Raw genomic sequence first — 13,410 nt, forward strand, 5'->3', positions numbered from 1 at the left:
CATCAGAAGATTTTTCACTGGCTGAGAAAAATAAAAAAAAATGCAAAGCATTGTTTTCAAGAGTTGTCCAACCAACAAAATAGCTTTATTTGATAGCTGACATATTAATATGGCCCAGGTGAATAATTGGCGCATGATTTTGCTCAGTGTCGTCACTTTGCTGCATCAAGGAAGGTGGTCGAAGCTGCCCGCTTTTGCTCTGCACTAGTGAGATAGCAACACTCTCTCTCTCTCTTCTGCTCTTTGGATGCCCTTGCTGCTTTGCTGTATTGGCTACTCTCAAAAAATACGAGATGAGGCTTGTTTCATCCCTGCATTGTGCCTCATAACTGCTTCTGCAACAGCAATTTCTACTGCAAATTGGAAGGGATGTTTGGTCTTTGGCACGAGGGATCAGACCACAGAATGCAGTGACTCATTTGCGTTTTGTGTCTTGCCTCTGCGGCAGCACTGCACGAGTTTTTTTGTCAGTAAATCGTTACAGACAGGTAGGAGTGCCTTACTAACATGCCCAGGCAAGCTTCGGTGATTCGGAAGTGGTTCTCCTCTAGCAATACCAGCATCCTGTTTGCACCACGAGTTGGCACTACTTAGGCACAGGCTGCATGATTTGGGTGCTGATCACTTGAAGATATGTGATGGTAGATTGCCATGAGCACTTTGTGAATACCATCTATGTTGCCCACGTTAGTTAGACGTTAGTGGCCAGCCGTAATAATTGGCGAGCTTTGTAACCAGTTCACCTGCCAGTCGACCTCTGCCACTCAGACTCTCACCACGCTCTGTTTTGTACTTCTGGATGAGGTTGCAAAGAGCAGTGCCATTCCGCTTCTGCACACGGTTAATGCAATTACCCTTCTCTACATTTATGTAACCATAAACATTGGCCTCTACGAGTGCAGGCTAAGATCTGCCTGCCGTCTCCATCGCAGAGTATTGTGATGTAGTGCAAACCATGGCTTGAGAGAGAGCGCTCAAAGAGGGAAACAGCTGCTTCTCATTCCATCTGGCCTGATTTCCTATCAGCATTCTTTCTGGCATGCATGATTTGGTTTCCAGGCACTGTACCCAGGATCTTCCTTTGGTGGTGCATGTTTGCAGCCAAGGCAGAGGTTTGGCAGTACCTTTAGATCTAGCACATATCCTGAAAACAACTCATTACTACTGCACCCACAGCAATATGAGAAAGATGGATCCTAGTCATATAAATGGCATTGAAACAAACTGCAATTTTCCCGGCATTTCTAAAACTGAGCTCTTTGTAAAGTTTAGTTAGTAAGGAAAACACCTTTTCACAAACCTCCATTGCAGCTGGGTTTAGTCTTCCCTTCTAATGGCCTTCGTATGTCTGTGGGACATCCCCATAGCAGAAGATAAGCCATTGAGCGCTATTTGCCCGTTTCCAGCACTTTGAGCAGCACAAGCCGCGAGAACGTTTATCTCAAACAAGTTGGATTTTGCCGTTCCCATCACGCATGGTGAGCTCCATTACATTTCCAAACAGCCATAAAACTCGCATCCCAGGCTCAGTTGCACCGAAATGCCGCATTCATTTGTACCTCTGGAGATTGAAACACTACATCGGGACTTCTGACACATAGCCTTGCAAAGCAGTTTGCTGACAATAGCAATGTCGATGACCATGCACATTGTGGCTGAAGTTGACGGGTCCGTGTCGTAGCACACCGTTGCGAGCATCTGCAGCTTCTGCGCAGTGGCCGAGAGAGACTTGCATATAAACCGGCAATTTTTGCGCTCGCCTTTTGCTGGAGCCGACTGCTGTCATCCTTGCCGAGGAACATTGCATCAATTCTTCATCGCCATTCCTGGCCGCCACTTCGAACAGAGCCATCAGTGGGCACAGCGGGCTAGCCCGACGTCACTGAGCCGGCTGCCGTCTCGTCCACTGATTCACCTTCCGACAGTGCGCCGTTGCCCTATGCATCACTGTCAGTCAAATGAAGCAGTCCACTAGCCTTTCAACTCCTTTCCTGCACTTCTTTCCAAACTTGTGAACAGTATGGTACTTCAAATACGGCAGCATATCGCACATTCGCGCAAGTCTTTATTCACTTCCCAAATGGCGGAAGCCGCGAAAGCTGTGAAGGCGTGCAGGCGGCTGAACTTCACGCATATCGAACCATTTTGCATGTGATGACAAACAGCGAAAGACGGGGTGGCATTACTCTTTTTTTTTTTTTCTTGTGCTTTTGTCAGCATTGGCAAGATGCATAAGGCTTATTTCCGGTGGGAAAAAGAGCTGAAGGATCCCTCTTCCATACGAGGCCGAAATGGCTGCGTAATGGAGGAAGGCTACAAAATGTAGTGGCGGCACAGATGGGCGTCTTTTATCCAGTTTTTGCAAGAAACCATGTTGAGTTTGCTCGCTTAGTTGACACTCTTAAATTCTACACGTCTCAGAGGCTCGAAACTTCAGATATGGGTGGAAAGAACGCCAACAATTACAAATATGACAAAATTGAAAAAGCAATTCGTTTTCATGATTTCTCAGTCCTAAGACCCGCATGCCACCTAAGGACACAGAAAGGGAGGCAGGGACCCACCAAACATGCCCGTCAGAGCCATCTGGTGGACCTTGCGTGTCTCCACATCTTGGCATTTGTATGGAACGGTCTGGTTTGGTGAAATCTCGCCTGTGCCAAAGCTGCAAACAAGCAAGCAAACAAAGTGCAATGCTCATTAAATGTGACTGGCCAACCATTCTGCGGCGGCATATTTAGCCATTGCTATGAGTGTACATTGAGCTTTATATTTTGCTTATCCCTCAACATGTATATTTAATGTTTTACATTAAGCAAGCCAAAAGTTATGTGAATATATTTCTGAATACTCAAGGTGTGTAGTAAGCATTGTATTGTGTTTATATATCTCTTCTCTCCAAAGTAACGAAAGTTTGAAGTTGTAACTAGATTTGTTTCTTTTTTTTTTTTTCTGTGTTTTAAATTATTTCAGTATTATAGACTTAGTGCACTCCTTAAAAGCCTAGCCATTAAATTTTTTCAGATTTTTAAAATAATTATTAACACTGGATGACTATTTGCTTCTCAAAAAACTGCTCACAACCACAATCAGTTTTATTAGAAAAGTGTAAAGGCAGAGCAAAATAAGTGAATTTCTGACAGCAAACTTCATTCGCAACGCTCTTCTCATCGAGAACACGCACACTCCTGTGGTGGGCACTGCGCCTAGCTCACCTTGGATGTGAGAACAGTTGAAGCATGGAATGCCGATCATCATCCAGTTGTATGTTGGCCACCAGGAAGCCACGAATGATCTCCCAGCACTGGCGCCGGTAAAATGAGTCCGTGCCGCTTTGCTTAAGGGCGTTGAAGGCAGTCTCAATCAGCTGCACACAGAAGGGGAGACATGCCGATGGTGTAGACAGGTACCAACCAATCAACTGACAGTTAAAAGAACCAACCAAAAATAGAAAAAGAAATTAATGTATAGCATAACATAAAAGATGTCACATGGTAACACAAGACAATGCATACAACAGAACCTCAGCGATTTGATCCCGTTTCGTAAGATTTTCCTGCGTGCACTCAATTTCCTATTCCGGTTACAGTAAATCTCCTCGTGGGTCGTCGCACGCTGCATGTACAGCGATTCCAGTGAACCGTATTACAGAAGCATCTTCACCTATCTGTGTCACAGCGCACGTGGCATAGTGCCATTGGAAGTGCACTGCATGCTTTTAACAGGTGATAACCCAAGCCTGTTGTTTTCTGCCACAGGCGGCACGAGTGAGTCATCATATTTATCCCTGGCAGCACTGTACTCGAGCGTAGCCTACCAGCTCAATATCGTTCTGGTTTCCTGTCACTGTCTTAAAACACAACACAACAGAGGAATGACAACCAATCTTGGGAAGTGTGGGTCCAACCAGCCGGATGTGCAGCGATGTGTTGATTTGCAGGAGCACATCAGAACTTCCCGCCAGTAGAAGCTGCTAACCCCAACCGAATTCAAGGAGCACAAAAGTAATCTTGCTGAAGCGACAAAAACAATCTGCGTCTCTGGCCACTCGGGCCCCACCAGCTCGGTGTCTCATACTACAGTGTGCGTCGGCGAGTCTAGGTACAATTTGCACAACACATCGCATTTCTTTTATGTCAACTACAGTTCAGTCTGTCAATTTATGGCGAAACTTTGGAGTGTATGCTTTAGCAGGTTCGAACATTTTTTTCTCGTGCATTCTTTTTTATTTAAATGTATCAACAAGGTTCTACTGGATACAGTAAAATCCTGCTAACTCAAACTGATCAGTCAATCCCAGCAGTCATTTAAATTCGAATGGAAAAGAACTCCCGCAAGTTTGGGCTCCTAGAACTGTGGAGCGATTATTTTGAACAAAACTTCTCGTATTTCACAGACCACTGCTCGGAAAGCCGAGCGAAAGGCAAAAATATGATGTGCTTCATTATTTGTACTGAGGAATAAGCCTTTTTTTTTTTTTTTGTTATATGTTAGGCCCACGGCGCAGGCACCACCTCTCTACGGGGTAAAGGTTTAGCACACTATCACCACTAGCCACCGTTCAGCAGATACAGTGGAACCCACTTATACCAATCCATGGCACAAAGTTTGCCCCCATGCATTGGTCAGTTATGGCAGCGCTGAGCTAGCAGCACCGTTTAGAGTGCACCTGCGAGCAAACCTTCCTCCAGTGCTGCTGGACCAGCGCATGATGCCTGCTGAGTGCCAATGAAGCTGGGGTGCTTAAAGAAATTTTCAATCACGGCTGGACAACTCTCATCGCACCACCTCCGAGCGCATTGAGAATGGAGGCCTTGTTTTTCAGAATTGTAGACAGCGAACTGCACCAAATTCCACATTTGTCAATGATCTCCATCTTCTTCCTGCCCCTTTCAACCTGTGCAATAATCGCAGCCTTATTTTGTAGTGTCAAAAATTTATGCGTTTTGCATGGAGGTGGCCCCTTGGCAGGCTGACAAAGCAGACGGTCAGATGAGCAAGTTCGCGAGCAGTCCCGAGAGCAGACTCGAGGTTGGGAGGAGCACCCTTTATCTGACCCTGATGTGCGGGAAACCAATAAATGAAGTGGTGCATGATTTCTTTGGCCCCAAGAAGTCTAAGGGCCTGTTTGGAAACGGTGCCTTTTTCAAATGCTCTAACTGCAGACCTTGAATCGCTATAGATAGCATCCCATGAGCTGTCCAGCAGGGCTAGTGCAATAGCCATTTGTTCAGCAATTTCCGAGACCCTGGTCCGAATCGAGAAAGCATAGGCTATTCCTTGGTGATCATCGACATTGACAATGGTGAACGCCCGACATCCCTCACAAGAGGCGGCATCCATAAAGCTGACCTGTCACTCATCACTGTATATTTGCCTAAAGAGGTTGGCCGCCCTTGCCCTTCTTCTACCCCGACTATGATTGGGGAGCGTGTTCCTAGGTATGGGCACAACCGTAAGCATGTTGCGTAGGTATTCCGCTCCACAAGAGCCCATGCCATGATGGCACACAGGATATAAATTGCCCACTGCGAGGCCACCTATGCTTTATTTTGATTCCTTTTGTTTTTTTATGTTATTTAGATTTTCCAGTCGGGACACTGTGTAGTACTCACTCATTCTAAAGAATAAACCACAATCATCATCGTCATCATCACTGTCACCTGTTGCCAGGTGCAATTGCTGTACTGCTGTCGATTTCTTTTTTGCTGTAAACAAACATGGTGGCAGCGGCGCAATCGCGCTAATGTGGTAGTTTACATAATTTTAAGGGCGCAACCAATGAGCATTTTTTGGACCCAGTTAGTGTTACGTGAGTAAGTAATACGTGGACTGCCTTTGCAGAAAATTTCGTTGATGTGGGATTGCTGTAAAAAAGAAATTTCGTTGTCACGAGATATGAAATACACTGACCCTATGGACGGTCGCCAGCTATTTGAAAATATTTTGGTGCGGCAAGAATTTAGTTGTGTGAGGACTTTGTTATCCAGAGCTTCAACTGTATGCACCAATGAGGGCGGTGATCAAGTGAGAGAAGCGCGGAACAAGGTCTGTAGTGAAGAAACGAGCTATGATTAAGCTAGCGCAGCTCGGTTGACTTCAAACGCAACATCAGATAGAGGACCAACACAGAATGACAACGTATCAAATCAGAACATAATACAGTACACATTCATTAATTCAGCTCTGGTTATTTCAAATTTTTGCTGAATTCAATCTCACCTGAAGGTCATGGCCGGTGCCCATGCATTTCTATGGGCCTAAATTTTATTTTTTTCGATCCTAAATTTGGCTTTTGCCGGATAGTTTGAACTTGACCAGTCAATCAAGGAAGAATGTCAAGCAACAACCGTAGCTCGTAATTGTCTGATTACGGTACTTACCCAATTCTAATTCGCACCTTTTTTACAAGAAAATTGGGCCAAAAACTGCCTGCGCGGTGCAATCGGTTACAAAACACAAACTGCCTTTGCGCTGTTTGTGTGCTTTACAGCCTAGTAGCAATTTACCGCGGCAACGCGAACTTTAAAAGACCATTCTGCAAAGCCGTCTAAATCAGTCGTCATTGCGCTACACATATTAGACCCTTGCCCATTTTTCTTGTTACAAGGTTGAGTGCGCCGTGAGGAGAGAGTGGCAGCGTAAGCGGACCGAGAGCCCCAGATGAGGCGAGGCAAGTCGCGGTTCTCAAACGCTGCGCACATGGTTGACTATTGTTGCCAAGGGAAGGACCAGGTGGCACGAGCGCGGTCGTGACAGTAGGCGACAGAGGAAGGAACACGCAGGTGACAAGTGCATGTGGTGTGCTCAGACGGGCAGCATGTGGACAGCCTGAGGGAACAGCTGTGGATTGCAGTAATAAAGGGAATGTTTCTGATGAACGTATCGGCCTGTCGTTTGTAACAAGTGGGTGCTCGTCCGGGATTGGACATGGCGGTGAACATAGCTGAAGAGAGGCTGCAGCATCTGCTGGGGCAGACCAACGGCTCCGCCATGCAACTTGAGCAAATTGCGCCAGCAGTTTGATAAAGGCTGAGGGCTGCCGAGGCAGTGCCAGCAGCTTCTGCGACAGCAGCAGTGGCAGAGTTCAATCGTCAGGCGACACTGCTCTGCGCTCAGCGGGAGGTCAGCTCCCTAAATACATATATCGGACTTAACGACATCCAGTCCCCTGAGAGTATTTTAGACCGGCTGGAGACATTTTGTTTGGTCAACGGTGTCACCGCCGACAGAATGCTTACCCACAGTGTACCCGCTGCTCTGGAGTGCAGCGCGAAGTTGCGGTGGCGCTTCGTGACCACGCTTGCGCTGTGGGAGGAACTTACGGCAGCCTTCATTGCGGATTTCTCTTCTACTGATACGAATCAGAAAAGTTTGATCGCTTGTTGCAGAAATGTGCCTGCAACTCCAAGATTTGGTAGAGGGCAAACAGTCTGCCAATCTCGCGGATTTGGTTAAGGCAGCTGACAGCTTCATGGAGCGTGCTTGGAGGCGGTTGCAGTACAAGCCAACGCTGCCTCCAACAAAACAAGTGGCGAGGGACCTTGCCTTTCAGTCAGCTGTGAATGAGACGGCCCTACCTGGAATGCAGCCCAGAGCATTGATGGCTGTGGCTGTTGCATCATTTTGATCTCTGCTGGCGGCATCCCACAGCGATGCAGCCATGCTACCGTCAAGACCATCTGCACAGACTGAGTGCTCAGGTTATAAAGCCAACTCTCTCAGCACCATGAGAGGGATACCAAGAGCGTGACTACAGGGAATTTACCTGCCATTGCTGCGGAGGTGTGGGTCACCTAGCTAGCGAATGCCCCATACGTCGGTGTGCCGGCCCACCCTACGGCTACGAAAGAAACAGAATTGGGCATTTACAATCAATATGTCCGGGAAACAGGAGACAGTAGGTGCTGTTCCTGCAGGCACCTACATGACTGCGGTGCAGGTAGCAGTTTCAGTCGGCAGGAAGGTGCCCCTCCTGGAGGTGCGATTCGGGAAGACTACATTCCAAGCTCTACTGGATACAGGGCTCAAGCGTGAGCGTACTTGAAATACCAAGGGCAAAGGTAACAGGAGACAGGTGCCAAGCTCAGGACACAGGTGCATGCATTCAGCCTGGCAAGAGGTTGGTCCCAGTCTACCGCATCCCTAATGTGCAAGATTCATAGGCTACGATTGGCCACAACCAGCGCTTCCCATGTGCGCCAGACTTATGCTGGGACTTAGTTCCCGGCAGAGACTTTTTGAGTGCAACAGGCATCTCTATACATGTAGTATACTGCTCCAACCATAAGGACTGGGACCAGCACACACCTGCGATCGCCCTTGCCACACGTACTGCCGAGACAGTAGTCATTAGTTGTACAGTCAAACTTCGCTGCAACGAAACTGACGGGACGTGCAAAAAATTTAGTTGAAGTGGAAATTTCGTTGTAGCGAAATCTGCCACAAAACACTGTCAGATTTGACTACACACTTCACAAACATCATTTATTTCAGAAAAAAGTCGGTCATCTTAATTTGCCTCCGTCCTTTGGACATCAGCACAGTGGTGCGATGCTCACACTTGGTCAGCAGCTGCATCACGATGTGTTCATCACGGGCGCCAATGAAATTATGAATGAGGTCAAATGCCTCCATCACATCGAGTGCAGGAGATGGGGCAGGTGTGCCTTGTTTGTCACTCTCACCGTCCAACAACACGTTATTATGGCAAACCTCATGGATTATGGACTCATCATATAATTCATGAGCAACTACATCCGTCTCAGCGGTGATGTAGTCATCTGTGCCGACATCTGTTAGCACATTTTCGATGTCCTGGAAGGCTGCCCATGCCGCAGTAACTTCTGTGGAGGGTGGCTCCATTCTGATTCTGTTGTGGAGTTGGCCATCACTTCAGTGTCAGGCTTAAAGCAGGTGTGTGCAAAGCAATTTTCTATTATGCTTTGCCAGGTCGTCGTAGCAGTTAAGAAAATCCAACAGCACAGAACGTATCAATGGGATTCCGCTGTGTTGTGTACTTTTACTGGTCGCAATCATCAAGCAGCTTGAAATGACGCCAACCCCACCCTCAATCTCTACAGTGAAGAAAGTAGTGAGGGAACTGCCGGATGACTGTTGTAAAAAAAAAAAAAATCTCTATCTTTCAGGTATCACAGCACAGTCTGTCTTTAAGTTGCAGGAGATGTAGATCTAAGACATTTGCATACCATACTTTCATCTGTCTGTAGCGACAGCCATGACAATGGTCAAAATAGACCGACCAGTTCACATGCAAGCATTTGTGCATGCGAACATTAAAGCGTTAATCCACTTTCCTGACTGCTTGTGCAATAAATTTCCGGAAAATTTGATATTTTGGACTTCGTTTATTTGAACTTTTAGGTGTTTCGTGCTGATTCCGACTTATCGATCAGCGATCGTGTTATGCGCTGTACCGCACATATTATCAAGTGCGATATTGAACCAGGCTGCTTTTTGCTCGAACTCTACTTTATTCCAATCATTTCCTGGACCCCTTAGAGTTTGAATTAACGAGGTTCCACTAAGTACCATTCATTGTGTAAGGACAGAATGGGAACTTGTTCAACAAACATAGTTACCTATAGAATTTCCAAGCATCACCAAAATATTCCGCTGAGTCCTGAGCCCCTAGTCAATCAATGCGCTAAGAGACTTCAGTGGCACGCACTTTTTCACACTATGTACAAGCCCCGGTCATATGATTAAACAAATGCTTACTGAACCATTGCTCAAGGTTGGCCTTTCTCGAATGCCACCGTGCACCGCACAGCAACAAGCGATATCACTGACCGAAGTGTTGCGACTGGATTATGTGTTCACAAATGAAGACGAGGGTGAGCACGTCAAGGTGACAAGCGCTCGAAGCAAGCCTGTGGTCAGGCAAGTACCTTGTCAATGGGCAGCACGATCGGTGTTTTGTGGTCCTGGAAGTGGACCGTGATGCAGGGCCCCGGCGTGTCACGATCCAAGTAGTCGAGGCGCTGGGGCTCCATGAGCATTTTGCGGTTGCCGCCCCCAAACTTGCCCAGCACACGGAAGGCCACCTGGGCGATGCTGTCGGTTGGGTTGCGCAGCGTTCGCCACAGGGCCTGCATCAGCTCGGCCCGCACGGGCTGGATGTGGTCGTACAGGAAGTCTGGCTGCAGGTTGTCCACGCACAGTTCCAGCGTGCGCAGGCCCTGCACGTGGGATGTCGAGGCTTGTGTGAGCCAGCTTCGGGACAGCGAGAGAAATACAGAAAGCCTCTGAATCGTTGGACTGCTGGGCTGGTTGAGGGCATCACGTTGCATCGCTGAGCGGAATGGCACCTGTCCTGTACACATTGTTTCCTTCCGCCCTTATTTCGCTCAGCCACGCAACATGATGCATACCCCTAGTCCAGGCCACATTATGGTGAATTCTGTTGCACAGGGACACATGAGTGACAAACCAGCGTTGCCGCCACCATTCTGCTAAGATGACCACAGTAATAACTAAACCAAGGTTGAACCAAATGACCGAGCAGGCAGAAGAATGTTTTTCAGATTTTTATTTGTTTTATGCCCTCGTTTGCCATTTCCTTTTGTGGCTTAGGAAGCTGCCCCTGGTGCAAATGACCATGAGCTGTTTAAGGGGGGATGTGGCAATGAAAGCAATTTTTTTTATTTATGGAAATACATGCAGGCGTGATTTGTTAGGTCAATCTCACAATTGAAATCAGTTTTGAGATATCGGTTGCAGTTGTTGAGTTACAACACTTGGCAGCCTCTGTTAGGTATCCTCAAGTTCATTAATTAATTAGACATAAGTTAGTCAAGATTTTCAGATCAGCACATTCAAAAAGGCTCATTCTGTGCTATAAAGCCATTAGATAATTTTTTTAATGCCCAAATAAGCACAAAAGGTTAACTTTTCTATGCATATTGTCAAACAAACTACTTTTCCAAAAAAAAATTGGTTTAGCAATTTTATGATTTGCAGAAAATATGAATGGCTTTAAAGCACTCGTCACTGTTTCAGGGTCCAAGTGCAAAAACACGGAATAATTCTGTCTTCATTCATTCTGAAATGGCACTGGAATGACTGACAGCAACTGCAGAAAAAATCAAAGCTGAGAAAATGGAGCTTATAAGTTTTATTTGTTGGAAACATTTAAATTAGGGGTGTATGAGGACTAGAATATTCAATTTCACATTGAATAGGGAACATTCAAATAATTTGATTCGCAAGTCGAATATCTAATATTCAATGTCCCGAATATTCGATCTTTCAAATGTCGGTCCCTTTCATGAATGACCCGCACGAACTTGCCGTGGGCCTCCCCATTCGGGAACTCTTTAGCGTCGGTGCCAATGGCAATGCGGAGAAGTGCCGAGTGACGTGATGCGCATTTGCCCGCTTTTGTCTGTCCCACAGAATGGCCTTAATAAGCTAACGATGACCCACAGAAACCACCCGCCATGAAGATAGGAAAGCTACGTCTCCTGTTTTCTGGAAGAAAACTTGCAAGCAATACTTTCTTGTTAAATAATGTGATCAGCCTCCCGAGGACGTGCAGCAATGTGTTTCTTGCACAAATTTGGGAAGCACAAACGGTTGAATTCAAGTGTTTTGGGATTCAATATTTGATCTGATATTCATTTGTTTTATTCAATTTGATATTCAAATCGAAATATATTATTTGGTATTTGAACACCCCTAATCTAAATGTTTACTTTGAGCACCTAAACCTCACCTGGGATGTAGTCCTCTGCCTGCGAGGACAAATTTCCTTTACACTTTGATGCAGTTTTTCGCTTCTTTGCAGCAGTTTCATGCACATTAGTTGCCTTTTTGATGCGTTGTGCATCCTTCTTCAGCAGCCTGTTGCAGTGAACACGATCCTGGACTGTATCCCAGTTGCAATGTGATTGTTCGACCTCTCTACATCATTAAACTACTGTGCAGTACCCTTTCACAGCTGGCATTAAAACGGCAAATTGCCTCTGCCACAGCACTTTCAACACTCAGGAGTGAGGCAAACTGGCTTTTAAATTGGGCTGACCAAACCACATTGTTCAGTGACTTGATGGTGTGCTGATCTTCACCTTGCTGGTATCTTTCCAGGAGTTGTCTTGCATACTTAACTTGTGCAGAGTTTACTAAAACCGCAAAGGGACACAAACGGGACAGGTGGATAGTGCCTGCCCATTCGTGTCCCTTTGTGTTTTTTGTAAATTCTGCACTAAAACAGCATAAAGCATGGGCTACCAATTAGCCCGAACCAACGCTTTCCTCCGTTGTCTTGCAGATAGGCACTTGCATACAGTCGCGGACGGACTTGAGGGATATTCTGGACATATTAAATGCACCATACGGGTTCCCATAGAGCTAATGAATTTTCACTATGCAAAATAGAAGTGAGGCGTGCAGACAGGACACAAGAGTAGAGAAGTGGACAACACGAACGCCGTAAATTTCACGAATTTTCACGACCGATTTTTCGGACCAATATAGGCACCAAGGTTCGATTTTCCGGACTGAATTGCTCGTTCCGAAAAAAAGTATGCGATCTTGAAAGCTGCCATGCTGGATATTCTACTAGCTTAGGCAGGCTTGGCTTCCGGTGGCTCGCTTTATAGCCTCCAAGACTGGCAGGCGCACGCTATCCTCCAATCTCCGAGGCCATGCCCGCTGTTCCTTAACTGGAAAAATTCACAATGAGACGCAAATTTCTCTTTTGTAGCAGAGGTAGATGAAAGCATATTAAAATGTCCACTCATGTCTCCTCTCATTACCCAACCCGTTAATTAGTAATAATTGAAGCTGAAATTAACAGCTCAACATATGACGCCAGAACTTTTGCTCTCGCCAATGTCATGTTGCTGTTTCACGACCATACGTGCGCGCACCTATCTGTTCGCGCATTAGCGCACTGTCAATAAAATGCAGAAGCGTGGTCACCATCATACCCGGAAGCACCGTCAACAGTGCACGTGGAAGCACGGTAACCATTGGCACCACCACACACTTATCGCATTGTGACTACCACACACAGCCACGTTGTCACCACAGCACAGGGTCGCATTATCAGCGACGTAGATGGACACACTGTCAGCATCACACCTGACAAGCTCTCATTATCATCCACGTGCACCAGTCGTGCCTCGTCGAAAACGTTCGCAGCATTTGCTTCAAGTAGTAGTTTCATCGCTTTGTTCAATGTATTTCGTGGTCTTCCGTATGAGTGAACTGTTCGGAGCTTGCTTACTTTGGCGTTCATCAAAGAACACATGTGTTACGCTGCCGCAATGGTCAAGCACATTGATGAGAGAGAACAGAATGCGCAGCTCGCTACTGCGCAAAAACCAAGAAATAAAAAAAAAAGGTTCGCGCGCAATTCAAATCTACAACTGGCAATAGGAACAT

At 46.3% G+C, this 13,410-nt stretch overlaps 1 protein-coding gene across 9 annotated transcripts in view; it reads right to left on the minus strand.

Moving 5' to 3' along the window:
* The window catches only part of Nipped-A (Transcription-associated protein Nipped-A), a 435,149-nt gene that overhangs the window by 284,957 nt on the left and 136,782 nt on the right, over window positions 1-13,410 (minus strand). For all 9 annotated transcript variants that reach the window (XM_075682662.1, XM_075682661.1, XM_075682656.1 and 6 more), the window contains 3 exons: window positions 9,912-10,202; window positions 3,216-3,367; window positions 2,565-2,665 (listed from right to left, as the gene is read on the minus strand). In XM_075682662.1, the coding sequence (XP_075538777.1) occupies window positions 2,565-2,665; window positions 3,216-3,367; window positions 9,912-10,202 (544 nt within the window). The remainder of the gene's footprint in view (window positions 1-2,564; window positions 2,666-3,215; window positions 3,368-9,911; window positions 10,203-13,410) is intronic.

Source organism: Dermacentor variabilis, chromosome 2, assembly GCF_050947875.1.
Source record: "Dermacentor variabilis isolate Ectoservices chromosome 2, ASM5094787v1, whole genome shotgun sequence".
NCBI lineage: Eukaryota > Metazoa > Arthropoda > Arachnida > Ixodida > Ixodidae > Dermacentor > Dermacentor variabilis.